This window comes from Hirundo rustica, chromosome 26 (assembly GCF_015227805.2).
Source record: "Hirundo rustica isolate bHirRus1 chromosome 26, bHirRus1.pri.v3, whole genome shotgun sequence".
Lineage (NCBI taxonomy): Eukaryota > Metazoa > Chordata > Aves > Passeriformes > Hirundinidae > Hirundo > Hirundo rustica.
Window position 1 is genome coordinate 2597616 of NC_053475.1, and position 13824 is coordinate 2611439.

At 54.3% G+C, this 13824-nt stretch overlaps 1 protein-coding gene across 2 annotated transcripts in view; it reads left to right on the forward strand.

Annotated features, from left to right (window-relative positions):
• CELF5 (CUGBP Elav-like family member 5) overlaps positions 1-13824 on the forward strand; it is a 37035-nt gene that overhangs the window by 14832 nt on the left and 8379 nt on the right. The window contains exons 3-6 of one of the 2 annotated variants that reach the window (XM_040086698.2): positions 3174-3225; positions 9736-9864; positions 10425-10504; positions 11480-11626. In XM_040086698.2, the coding sequence (XP_039942632.2) occupies positions 3174-3225; positions 9736-9864; positions 10425-10504; positions 11480-11626 (408 nt within the window). The remainder of the gene's footprint in view (positions 1-3173; positions 3226-9735; positions 9865-10424; positions 10505-11479; positions 11627-13824) is intronic. The other variant, XM_040086699.2, reaches the window with a different exon arrangement.

Sequence of the window (13824 nt, forward strand, 5' to 3'; positions counted from 1 at the left end):
TTTGGACTCCCTCTGCTTGAGAGGCCTTTGAGAATTTGTCCATCTTTGGTGGCAGAGTGAGACTTAGGATTAAAGTGGTGGTGTCTTTCTTCATGGAAGCCTCTGGGTGTCCACTTGTGTGCAGGGAGGACCATGGCTGCCTCTGCCTCAGCTGGGACACCTCCTGTTTCGGGAAGAAGCTGGCAGACAATCCTGCTGCTCTTCTCCAAGCCTCAGCATCTGGACAAATTTCTTGTGTCTTGTTTTCTTCCCTTAACCTGTATCTTCCAGAGCAGACAAAGACCAGCCCAGAGACACGACCTCAGGTTGGTGGGTGTCTCTCGAAGTCGCTGGAGCTGGCAAGGCCTCTGGAAATGGGCAGCCCCTGACCCAGGACTTGGTCTGACATGGGCAGAGAGAAAATCTTCCTGCGCCCACCCCAGGCGCTGTTTCAGGTGGGCAGGAGAGGAGCTGTGGCCATAGCTGGGGGTGCAGGGCAGCGCTGCTTCCTCCAGCCAGGAGCTGCCTCTGGGTTTGCCCCGGTGCCAGCCCACACTGCAGTACTGGCACTGCCACCTCCTGCCGGGGCATCGTGCTGTGGCCCAGCTGTGGGCACGGCACCTGCCCGCCTCGGTGGCCCCGGGGGATGCTCTCGCCCAGGGTGGCAGGGTCGGTGGGGTCACCGCCGCTGGGGTCACATCCCTGGGGTGGGGGAAAGGATGGGGATGGACAGATGGGTAGAGGGGGCCCCTTCCCCAGAGATCATATCAAAATGTCTCTTTTGTGCAAAGCGGAGGGAATGCCCCCAAGAGCTGGTTTCCATGGCAACTGCAAATGTCAGGTTCCATGTGGTGAATAACCGTTTCCATGACAACACCTCCTTTATCCTAGGTGCTGGGAGCTGGAGTGACAGCCCTGTTGGGGGAGGGGACAGGGAGATGGCCTCAGGTACTTAACCTCCCCCTTGTCTCCCCGCATCCTTCCCGACTCGTCGCCCTCAGCCCCTGCATCCCTGGCAGGGTGGTGCTGGATGCCTGAGCGCTGCATTTCCACAGCATCCCCGCCGCCCCTCCTACCCCCAAACGGCTTTGGGGCTTTGGCTTCCTCGCAGAAGCTGAGATCTGAGTCTGTCCCTCCGTCTCCCTCCCCATCAGTTCAGTTTAGCCCCAGTTTTGCGTCCTGGGTAGAAACAAAACTATTCCTCAGTGCTGGGGGAGCAGTGGGATGTGACGTGGCCAGCTGCCTCTCCTGGCTCTGCACGGAGCCCTCTCTTGTGAGCACATCTGGGCTGCCTGCCCTCTCCCTCTCAGCCTGCTCCCACAGCTCTGCCAGCCTCAGCTCACGCAGGCAGGGTGCCAGGGACCGTGAGCAGCGACAGCAGCCTCTCAGCGGGGAAATTGGAGGCTTTGTGGAACAATCTCTGACTGCAGACTCCTGAATCCCTGCCCCACATCCCACTCAGCTCAGGAAAGAGGTGCCGAGCCCTTGGCAGCTCCCGGGGGGCAGCAGCAGCAGCCCAGAGGCTGAGGAGTTCCACTGCTGCAAGCGCTGGGGCCACATGGCAGCAACAGCAGGATATCAGGAGCTCTGCAAACCCCTGCAGCTGATCAAGAGTGGGAAAAGAACCTGCAGCCTCTCCCCTAAATGAATCAGCAGGTCTCGGGGTTGTTGTCTGTCAAGGTGCAGCAGGCAGCAGCCTGGCCTTCCTTTGGGGAGCTGCCAGCCCATCCCTGGGGCCGTTACCGGCAGCCCCGTGATCAATCCTTGAGGCAGGAATTGCGTGGGCCTGCTCCCAGCCTCTGCTGGTCCTGCCTGAGAACCATCAGTCAGGGGAAGGCAGCTTCTCAGCGCCCAGCTGCCAGGCTGTGTGCCACGCCATGCCAGCCTGTCACCTCCCGGCTGGCATCTCTGTCCTGGGAGCTGCAGAGCCACCTCACGGATTTCCTCCAGCTGTTGGGAATGTGGGCTCTGCCTCTGGTTTCTGGCCAGCTAGCACTTGGAGACTGACAGCTCTCCACATACTGCATGCTGGCTTCTAAGCACATTTCAGTTGGTGACTTCTGTGGCTTGATTGCATTTTCTGGTTTGTTGCTGTTTTTCCTCAGGGGTTTCCTAAGAGGAGGGGCAGACTATGCCTGGACCTGCAGCTCGTGTGCAGGCCTTCCCTGCGATACTCTGATTGTTTTTTATTATGAATGTCACTGATTCGGGTCACTGTCAGCCTCCGTGAGTGATGCTGAGAGACATGGAGTGAGATGTGCTGTGAATGTGGAAATCTGCCCTGTGCACCATTCCTTGGAGGATATTTTGGTGCAGTTGGATCCTGCTAGCTGGGAAAGGAGGCTACAGCTTGTCAGCTTCCTCTCTGGGCAGCACAGGACACACAGACCTGCCAGCAGATGAGTTTTGCCCTGCTTTTCAAACCAGATGTTTAAAGCTGTGGGTTCTTGAATGCAGCTACTCCTGTCTTACCTGGAGAGTCCCCATTCCGTGTGAGCTGTGCTACCCTAGGCTTGTTTGTGGTTGGATTATTGCTGATGACACTGATGGCTACAAGAGAAGGAAAAACCTCTTCTCCACACCCAAGCAAGAGGAGTTTTGCCCCTTTCAACCTGAGCGTTGTCCCTGAGGGCCAGAGATGAGAGGTGCTGCTGGAGAGCAGCACTGCCCTTCTCAAGAGCTGCTCTGGTGCACAGAGCTGTCTGCACAAGGGCTGGGGAAGGGGAAACATGACAGGCCTGCTTGCTGTGCTGCTTCTAGCCAAGTTCAGAGGCAATGTCTCTTCCCTGCTGCAAGGACAGTGAGTGGCTCAATTAGGTGACGTGGCCGTGCCTGCACTGAGTCAGGGCAGACACAGGAAGAGCTTCCAGGCACAGTCTCACCTCAGGCCACCCTGACCACTCTTCAGGCTCCAGTCACATGGTGATGAGCTGCTTCCTCAGAGTCCTTTCTGTGCCACTTGCAGCAGCTGAGGAGGCAGAGGTTTATGCATGGTGGGCATTTCCAGGAGAGCCGCTCTGAGCAGGGAAAAGCGCCAGGATCCTTTGGGAAAAAAACGATCCCGTCTTCAAGGGTACTGGTTGCCATCACAATGTCTTGGTTTCCCTTCTGCCTCTCTCCTGCTGCCCTGTTGACAGCAGCCTGTGCTGGGCAGTGGGCCAGGCAATAACCTCTGCATTTCTCTCCCCTTGCAGATGGCGCGCCCGATCCAGGTGAAACCTGCGGACAGCGAGAGCCGTGGAGGTAGTTGTCATCTCTCCTTGTTTCTCCTTTGGTGGCCCTGTGCTTGTGAGGGGGACCAGGAAACGAGGCACAGGGTCCTGACTCTGCCCTCCTCGTGTGTGGCAGAGATCTGGGGGGCAGGAGGGCAGTGTAGGGGCACAGCTGGACACGGCAGGCAGCTGACAGCACCCCAGCTCCTAAGGGTGATGATGTGGTTTCCCCTCCACTCTGTCTCCCAGCTATCTGGGGGTGCCATCAGCATGGCAGTGTCTGCCCCAGGATGTTACTGAAGCAGACCTGTGTGACACTGGGGCTCCTGAAGCCTTTGAGAAGAGGTTCCTTCCTTCCTACACCTCATCAGCCCAACAAGAGCCAGATCCCTGCAGCAGCACTGGCTTTTTAATGTGTTCAGCTCACTGGTCTGCAGCTGATTCTCCTGTCTGCAGCTCCCTCCACTGCCTCCCCCATCACTGCTGAGCTGTCTCAGCCCTGCCACTCTCAGTCCTGCAGCAGCCCCCAGCACGTTGTCGAGGCCAAAATGGTGTTGCAGAAAAAGATCACATGATGGGGAGATAATGTCTGAAGGGAAAGGATCCTGAGATGGAGGTGCTGTCAGTCTGCAGGGGACCAGCTTGGTCAGAGCAGCATAAACAGAGAGGTTCAGAGCTGGAAGGCTGGGAACAAGAAGAGAATCTGGTCATTTAATGGGGAGCTCTCAGCAGCTCAAATGCCTCCTCCAGGTGGAGAAGGTTTGCAACTTCAGCCATTTCCAAATCCGCTAACTCATTTTGCTTCTTTTCCTTGCCTTTCTGATCTATTTCTTTTCCTTTTCTCTCCATTCCTACATCTGCCTCTCCATGCCCTGTGCTGTTGGTGCTGCCCCTGAAAGCAGTTTAGGAGAGGCCAGGGGAGGATTTGTGTGCCGCTGTTCGTGCTGTGGGGCAGCGTGTCCTGCACGCTTTATTTAGATTTGGAAAGCTTTTGTTTTACATTTCTGAACAGTTTGTACTGACTGTCAGTTATTGCACTGTCAAGAACATGAGATATATTTTAAAATATTTTATATGAATGTGTGTATTTATGGTTGTGTGATACTCCTTTTAAAAAAAAGTCTGTTTAGATAGGATCTATAACTTTTGGTTATTTACTTGAGGGATAGTACACCTAAGTTTTACTGAAGTCTGGGCGTGGGTCTTCAAGCCCTTGGTTTAGGGTTGAATTTAAGGTCCTTATTTGTGCTGCAGAAAATAAAAAGAGACCAGAATCATCAGGGTGTTTCACTCTCGCTGTTGAAAATGATGTTATGAATGGATCCTTTAGAGATGCCTGCAGTGGGTGGTGTGGGGAGTTCTGGCTTCTCACTGACACCTCGCATTGCCTCTGGATTCAACCTTTAGGTGATCAATCAAAAAAAAAGAGAAGTTTGTGTGTCTGGTGAGTGCAACTCAAGTCTCTGGTGTCTAATGAGGGCTGAGGCCATCTCTGCATCTCTCTTTTGCTAATGAGGCACTGCTGGGGGCTCTTCTATACACACCCACCTGATATTGAATGTTGGGATGTGACATTCCTGATGCCTGTCAAATCGAGCTGGAACCAGTCAGCAGGTTAAAAACCAGGGTGCTGATTTGGGAACAAGCTTTTGGCCAAGCCACTGGACTCTGAAATCTCGACGTTTATGAAAAGTGCCACATTCCCTAATGGTTGCAAATGTCAGAGCATCATCTCTGCTTCCCATGGACAAGAACAGAAATCTTTGGAGTCTGAACACCTGTCTCCTGCAGCGTGTGCACCTCCCTCCAGGCTCCTTGCAGAGCTCAAGAGCAAGCAGCTCCCACAGGATCCATGACAAGCTGGATTTTTTCCTGGGGCAGGAGCAGCATCAGGGCAGTGCCCTGTGTTTGTCTGAGGCAGGTTGCTCTTCTGAAATGTTTCTGGCCTGATGCTCCACTTGTCAGAGAAGTGGCTGAACAACTTTACAGATATGGGAAGAGCAATATCCCTATAGCAGTAGCCCCACACTGGCAGGAGGTGAAAGAAAGATTTGGGGCAGGGCAGGAGTGTGTGGATTAGGAATTTTTCAAGGGAATAGCTGCATGCATCAGCGAGGCACTGCTCTGCATTATCCTTGAAGGGATCCTCTTTTATACTCACCAGGGATTTCTCAAGTGAAGCACCCTGAATTAAGAACATGAAGTTAGAGCACCAGAATTTGTCTCTTGATCTGAGAGATGCTAATTTTTCTGCCAAAGGGGCAGATTTGGCCAAGCCCTGCAGGGGATGTGTGGGGATATCTGGATGCTCGGTGTTCCTGCACCCTGCGGAAGAAACTCACTAAGAAAAAGTTGCTGCCTGCATTAGTTCAGAGTGGGATTTGTGATTCTGGGCCAGACACTGTCAGCTTTTCCCTGCTCTCTGCTGGGAGCCTGGAGGGCCAGGAGCAGAGGGGCAGAGGAGTTTGTGTGCTTGTTGGAGCTCTGGGCTGCAGTGATGGGCCATGACAGGTAACCCAGGCTCTTTAGCACTGCCCAGGGACAGGGAAGCTCTCCCTGAGAGATTCGCTGCATCCATCCACAGCCAGCACTGGGCTTCCCTCTCCCCCTGCTCCTGCCTGCTGTTGATCTGCATTCACTGGCTTTATAGGAGCTGTGTCCAGTGCCTGTGTGCTCTCTCTTGGCCTCAACCCCTGGCTTGTTCCCGTGGTACCTTCATCAGCAGCGTGCTCTGTGCTGGCCCCCTCCTGCTGCCTGCGTGGCTGACGGTGCCCAGAGCACGTTTCCATGGGAACTCGACAGTCAGAGATCAGAGTGAATTTCCCCGCTTGCTGGACAGCACGGGAAATTGCCAATCAGAGGGTGAAAATCAGGGGCGGGAGAGAAAGTGAAGGGGAAAATGGCAGGAAGGGAGAGGGGAGAGGGGAGAGGGGAGAGAGGGGAGAGGAAAGAGAGGAGAGGGGAGAGAGGAGAGGGGAGAGAGGAGAGGGGGGAGAGGAGAGGGGAGAGAGGAAAGAGAGGAGAGGGGAGAGAGGAGAGGGGAGAGAGGAGAGGGAGCTTCCAGTGCTGCAGGAATCCCTGCTGGGGGGCTGAAGGAGCTGATGACCTGACAGTGCCAGCGGGTTTGGGGTCAGCCCTGAGAATGCCCAGGGGTTTGGGATCGATGGCTTTAGGATCGCAGCTCAGGTGGAAGGATTTGATAGCGGATCAGGTGGAAGGGTTTGCAGCATTCCAGCCCGGCTGGGGAGGGATGAGTCAGCCTGGATGGTGTGGGAGAACAGCCCTGCTTGGAAGCTGATGGAATCGAGAGGATCCCGGATCGTGGGTTGGGCTCCAAGATGCAGACAGGGAGAGGTCAGCAGCAGAAGAGCCCTCTCAGAGGTCCCCAGCTGCTGCAGAGGCATCCAAAGGGAGCAGGCTGGATCATTTTCCTACGTGTGATCTTCGGAACCAGGCTGTATGAAGCAGCATTCACTGGGAAAAAAAAAATCTTACGTTGTCAGTGATTTAATTCCCTTTTACTATTGCTGTTCTGGGCATTCAGAAAAGATTCCAAACCCATAGTTGTGTGTATTTATATTTACCTTCATAGCTTAAGTCCCTAAGGTGTCACAGTTTTAACCTGTGCTGCATAGCCAGGAAGACTGGCATTTTTTTTTTCTTCCAGATTCCAAAAAGGAAAGCTGAAATTCCCACATGAAGGCAGGACTTCCAAAAGGTTCTGTTAGTGAGCCCTGTCAGACAGCAGAAGACCTGTAAAGCTGCAGGGATGGAGCGTTCACTGTTTCAGTGGACTTTTCCCGCAGGGCAGGGTAAAGAAAAATGCTTTTGGTTCACCAGAAATGGTGTGAGGAATAAACCACAGGAATTACCCAGGAAATTTGAGGGCTCTCTGAAGTAGAAAATAATGAGTAACTCGTAATTTGGTGTTGATTTGATTGCAAATTGTAAGATAACTGACTTTCCCAGATGTCTCAACACCCCCTGCCCCTGCCAGCCAGGGGTCCCTGAAGAGAAAGGCAAGACCACCAGATGCATTTCTGGCTGTCAAATCTTAGCCCACAGTAATTTCCTTGCTAGTTCAAAGAACAGAGGATTATTTCACAGCACCTAAAGTCGGTACAAGTGTCTCCCAAGGTATTTCTCCCCTGTGTTGATGATTTTTTTAAGGAGCTCCCCATCTTTGCCACACCAAGGCTGCAGCGTGGTGCACCTGTGTGAACAAAGGCCTGGTTGCAGCTGCAATGGAGGATCAGGGTAGGGGAAGGGGGAGCCCTGCAGAGCTCCAGTGTCCCCTGCCACGGCCAAACTGGGCTCACACGTGGCACCGGGTGATGTCAGAGCACAGAGCTGCTGCTCCTTTAGTTTTCATGCTCCTCTTCCCTGCCCAGTAAATCTGTTCCTGTCCAGTGCCTTTTTTTCCCCCCACTTCTCTTCCAGTCAGATTTTTCACCTTCTCTGTGTGCTGTTTTCTGGTTGGTTTGACCACCAGCACTCCTGAGCTGTCTCCCTGCACAGAGGGCGGCTGAGCAGCACCTGCTTTATGAACTCCCGTGCCTTGGCTGGGGATTATTGGGCATCACCAATTTGAATGGACTCAGTCAGCTGAAATAATGTCTCCAAAGGCAGCCATTGCCATGCAGGTGCAGGGAGAAATGCAGCAAGAATCACAAGGGAAACAGAAGGGGATGAGATTCCCATGGGTGTAGTTAGCCAGGGAATCATGAAAATGGGGAAGCTGGGAAATTTGGCCTTTAAAACAATAAGCAAAGCCATGTATTTCAGCCACTTCTGGTTATATAAATCAGGAGGATCTGCTTGGGACTGGGTTAAGAGCCTTTATGTGCGTGGTGGACACAAGTGGCACATGTCTGCCCTCCCTGTGCTGGGGCTCTGGGGCACGGTGAGGTGACTCCCTGTGGTGTCTGCACGCTGGATGAGTGTGGCTGTCTGCACATTCCTCTTGCTCACCAAGGAATTTCGTTCTGAAAGGCACCCCCGGGGTGCTGGGGATGTAGGAGTGCGTTCCAGGGCGTGTGTGAGCCTTTGTGCTCATCCATTAGTGCTGCGTGTGTGCATCTGCTTTCCTGTGAGGGGCCCATGGCACGGGTGGGTCCTGCCTGTGTGTGCTGCTGAGTGCATCTGTACCTGGCTGAGCAGTAGGGAGGTGCCTTCCTTCCTTACCTGCCTGGGGAACCATCCCCTGAGCCAAGAGGAGCAAGGCAGGGGCTGGGGCGAGCCTCGGTGACGCCGTGAATGTGTCATGTGCCATCCTTGCCTGGCATCCGTACGCAGCACCCCCCTGGAGCTCCTCTGCTGCTGTAGCTCCAAGACCTGTTGTTTTTCAGGTCACTGCACTCTCAAGCAGAGAGCAGCTCCCTTGCTATTGCCCCTGACGTGCGTCACATTGCATTGGTTTGTTTGGAGGCAGCCCCTCTGATCCTGTCGCTAACAATAAGGGATCCTCCGGCGCAGCCACGTCCCGACACGTTCCCTCCCGTGGGTCGTGTCTCCCCACGCAGATCTGGGGCACTGGGGGAGGGTTAGCGCTGTTTCCTGGCCAAAACGGGGGTTGGGCTGGGGGTTCAGCTGGGATTTCAGCCTTGTGCAGTTTTCCTGCTGTTGACAGCACCCTGGGGAGGATGCTGCCCCAAACGCTGCTGTGGTTGTGCTTGGCTGGACAGCGCCAGGCCTGGGGTGGGCTCCTGTGGGTGCTGAGGGGGGGAGAGAGAGTGGGAGAAGGCACTCTGCACCTTCCTGGCCTCCACACTCACCCATCCCAACAAAACCATGATCCTCACTTCTCTTTTTGAGGAGGAGCCCCGAAGGACTCTGAGCACAAAGTCCTGCCTGTGTTGGCCGCTCTTGCAGCTCCCTGCCCGTGTGACACATGTGCACAGTGCCCCTGGAGAGAGGGCAGCAGGGACCATGGAGATGATGGCTGGCCTTCAAACAGCTGTCTGATATTTGGGTAATCCTACAGTGAGGCAGATTGGGGCCCAGGATGCCAGGGTTTATCCCAGGCCTTGGGAGACAGCTGCTTAGATTGGAGCGGGGAAGGGCAAATGGAAATCGAGGCGCTCGGTTACATGGCAGCTAAGGAAATGGTGGTCTCGGAGAGAAGGAAAAGGAAACAGAAGTCCAAGGTCCTGGAATATATCACCCTGCCTGGGTTGGTCTGCTGTATTTCCTAGGGCACCTGTTGGACTTCACCTGCTGATCGATAGAAATGGGATTTCCCAGGCAGTTTTTCTTATTGTCATTTCATTTGGATTATTCGAAGGAAAAGGCTGATGGATGAAAGGAAATTATTAATCCTTTGTTTTCCGTGGGGGAGGGTAGGACGGGGGAGCCACAGAAACCCTTGAAGGTGCGAGGAGCTTGGGCTGCATTTTCACCCCTTGGAAGCATTTCAGCCAACAGCAAATCATTTCCATGCCAGGCATGTTTTTAACACCAGGCTGTTTTGTGCTTAAGTGTTCCTCTGCTCCTGCTCTGGACTGCAAGCCTCATAGAAGGTTGATGTTTCTGTGTTTGCCCCTAGGGGACAGGAAGCTCTTTGTGGGCATGTTAAATAAGCAGCAGTCTGAGGATGACGTGCTCCGGCTCTTTGAACCATTTGGGGTCATTGATGAATGCACGGTGCTCCGTGGACCTGATGGGAACAGCAAAGGTGTGAAACCCTCCGTGTGTCCTGCCCTTCATCCCTGCTCTGGGGAGTGCTCACCGGCCTCACCTTCCCACTGGGGCTCTTGTTCCCCTCCCTGTATTTATGGGAACCCCTAAAACAGCCAGGAATGGGGAGCAGGGCAGGAAGAGTCCTGTGCTGCAGGAAGGACTGGGGAAGGTGGGCAGAGACAGAGGGAAGCAGGGCACGATGAGGAGCTGAGCTGTCAGGGTCACTCTGAGCCTGTTCTCTCGGTCTGGGGCTGCAGGTTGAAGTGTTTGTACCCACAGTGAGGAGAACACGGAGAATCTGGGGAAGAAGTGATCAGGAGTAAGGGTGGAGATGGTGTCATCACCTGTAGAGTATTTCATGGAAGTAATAATTTGAGACCCTTCCTCTTTTTTCCAGGATAGAGGACTTGGGATCAGTCATCCCTTTTGTTCCCTGCTTCCTTGGGGTGGCTTTCCTTTGCCTTACCTGAGATACAGACTCTGTCTCTTGCGTGATGGCACTTTCACAGCAGTCCTGTCACTGCAATCTCCTGTGCTCTTTCTGTCCCTTTCCAGGCTGTGCTTTTGTAAAGTTCTCATCTCACACAGAGGCTCAGGCAGCAATCCACGCACTCCATGGCAGCCAGACAATGCCCGTGAGTATAAGGCCAGGGGAACTTCCCTCTTCCTAATCCTTGTCCCATGTCCCTGTTGCAGGGATCTCCCCACACTCTCCAAAGAGCCACGACAGGTTCAGCAGCAGTGCCCAGCTGGTGTGGTTGGGAGGTGTGTGGGTGTGTGTGCACATCTGTGCTCCACTCGTGACCCTCCTGTCCCCTGGGCTGCTCTTTGTGGCTGTGCTCGTCCAGACTGGCAGTGACAGCACTCACAGCTATAGAAGCTAAATAAAAGAGAGCCAAAAATCAGGCCATGATTTTGTCTTGGAAACAGCTACCTGGAGCAGTTCAAAACTGAGCAGGGTGAAAGCTGACAGCTCAGCCACATGGGTGGTCAGGGCTTCAGTGTCTGAGCCCTCCTTGGCTTCTCTTATTTCGGCAGTAGAGGAAGCCCCTGGGGCGGGCTGGGTGTGGCTGGGAGCTCTCTGTGCCTTCTCTGGGGTTGTGTGGCCAAAGCTGGGCTTTCCTGTGCCAGTGGAGCCGCAGCTGTCGCCTCATCTCTGGCAATCTCCAACCTGAAGCTGGGCACCTCAGGGACAGGACAGTGCTCTGCTGCAGCTGGGGAGTTCCTGGCTGCTCTGCCTGTCCAGCCAAGCTCGTGCTGGTGGAAAGATGGTGCTTGTGGCCATCGATGCCCTGGGTGTTCCCGGCTGCAGCATCACCGGGTGAGTGCAGCCAGGGATGTGTGCAGCCACCTAGGCAGCTGCGTGAGGCTCAGGTGTGAGGGGAAGGGTGTGAGGGGGAAGGGTTGGAGGGACAGACGCATGGGGAAGGGCACAGCCCGGGTTCCAGGCAGCTCCCCAGCACTTCCACGCCAATATTTGCTCTTCCGCTCCTCTTCCCACTCCTGTCTGCTGCCTGTCCTGCCCCGTCCTCCCTCGCCTGACCGCTGACTCTCTGGCTGTCCCACGCCTCTTCTCTCCTGCCTCCTCTCTGTCTCCTCTCTGTGCCTAGGGTGCCTCCTCCAGTCTAGTGGTGAAGTTTGCTGACACAGATAAGGAGAGGACCCTCCGCCGTATGCAGCAAATGGTGGGGCAGCTGGGCATTTTCACTCCATCTCTCTCCCTGCCGTTCAGCCCATACAGCGCCTATGCGCAGGCTGTGAGTATCCCCCGGGCGCGGGTGGGGAACGCTGCCCTGCTGGCCCCGGGCAGCCCCTGGGACACGAACTGAGCTCCTGGCAGCTGTGGGAAAAGCTTCCCAGCACCTGGGAGCGCTCCTGGCTCTTTGCTCCACTCAGCTGCCCTTGTCTTGCGCAGGTTTTGTGTGTTTTTCTCCTGGAAATGGGGGGGGTAAGGGAGAGCTGGGGCCTCCTCAAAGTGAGCCTGGGATTTCTCTGGTGTGGAGGTGTTGGGAACAGCTCAGTCGTGACCCACAACCTTTCTGCCTTGATATGAGGAGAGCTCAGAGCATTGGTCCCTGGGTGACGTCTGCAGACCTATGATACCAACTTGTGAACCCTTCCTCTGGCTCTGTGGCACAAATGTGTCTCTGGTTTTGGAGCAGCAGGAGAGCTCTGAGACGCAGCTTCACGAGTTTATTTCTCTGCTGAAATTCCCAGGAGGGCCCTATTTCCCCCAGTGCTGTCCTTGGCTCCCAGGTTTTCTCACTTGGCCAGTGGGACTGCGGAGTTTGCGAGGTGCTGGAGAGGGAGCAGTGGGTAGCAGAGAGCCAGAGGTGTTCCAGCAGCCTGGCTGTGCTTTGGGTTTTGGTGAGAGAACCTCCGTGCCTCAGAGCCGTGGTGGCAATTGCCACTGATGTTCGAGGTAGGTCCCAAACTCAACAAGACCCAGATCAGCTGTGGTGGAGCCTTGCTTGAGCCTCCTTGGTGACTGTCATTTTCAGCTCTCTGCTGCCAAGTGTAATGCCCGTGGAAGGAGGCTCAGATATTGCTCAAGGCAAGAGAGATTCCTGTGTGGAGAAAGAACTCAAAAGTAGATACTGTTACTGAAAGTAATTTTCTAGGGGGGAGTGCAGAAGTGCAAATAAACCTGTTCTTCTGGTGTATGTGGACACCTCTTCTCCTCTGGCTTCAGCAGCTCCTTGATGTGCCTTCCTTTCATTCACGGGGCAGAGAAGGAACTGCTTCTCAGTTTTTGCCTGTCTCCTCAAAGATTCCCCAGAAACTGCCAAATGCATTTTAAATGTGTGGCAGGAGTATGGATGAGAAAAGAGGAAATACATATGAGGCTCCATAACTTTGGGGAAATTTGCAAGCCAAACATAGAATTGATCCAACACAGGTTATTTGAAGAACCCTTTGTGACCAGGCACCACCTTTTGCCAGGATCCTTCTTTTCTGTCCAGCTGCAGCTGAGGTCAAAAGTTGTAGCTTATCTCAGCCATGAGATGATCATCCTGGTGTGTCTCCTGCTGTGCTAGAGATGTCCCTGACTTGGGCGTGGTGTGGTGGTGAAGAAGGCAGGAATGGACCACACTGTGAGGTTGTGGTGGCAGGAGGTGCTTTCTCAGCTTGAGGTCCAGGCTGTGTAAGGAGAAAGGGCAGCGAGAGCTTCCAGACTCAGTCTTTTAATCTTGAGGAACCCCTGCTGATGACAAGAAGGCAGTCAGGTCTAAGCTGTGCCTCCTCGCTTCTCTGCATCTTCTTTCTCTCTTACTGTGTTGCTCTCTCGAGTCTTCACCGGCCTTCCTCCTCTGGGACTTTGTTTTGGCTTTCTCCTTAACTCGAGATTCAGCCTGTCTCCCACTTTTTTAGGATTTTTTCCTTCCTTTCCTTTTACTTTCCACTGGGTTTGGTTCTCTTTTTTTTTCCTGAGGCACTGACCTCACACCTGACTGTTTCTTCTCTTGTGCCATCCCCGTCTTTGGTCTCCCATCTGGAGGAGAGATCCCAGCCAGTCCACACACACACATCAGAGGGAGAGGGAACCAGCCCTTTGGAAGCCATCCAACATCTCTGAAAGTGGGGGCAAAGAGGGGGATTTCCATGCTGAATCTCCTTAGGGTTCCTCAGAATGCTCTGCCGTGTGCAGCCCTTGGGAGCTGGGACCTCTGGTAAGGCAGGGCTCAGGGGAAGCCCAAAATCCCTCCTGCCTTCCTGATTCTGGGCCTGGAGGAGCAGATGCTGCACCCCAGGTCCCCCCAGGGCTGGGAGATGCAGCTGCCCGTTCTGGATGTGGCTGAACCACAACCAGACTGACAGGAGCGAGTGCTGCTGGGGTGAGCTGGTGCATCAGAGGCATCACGGGTTCTTGTAGCCATAATTTAACACACAGCAGCTTCCTCTCCCTGTCCCCGTGGGATTTGCTGAGTTACCGAGCCAAAGTGGTCCCCAGGGG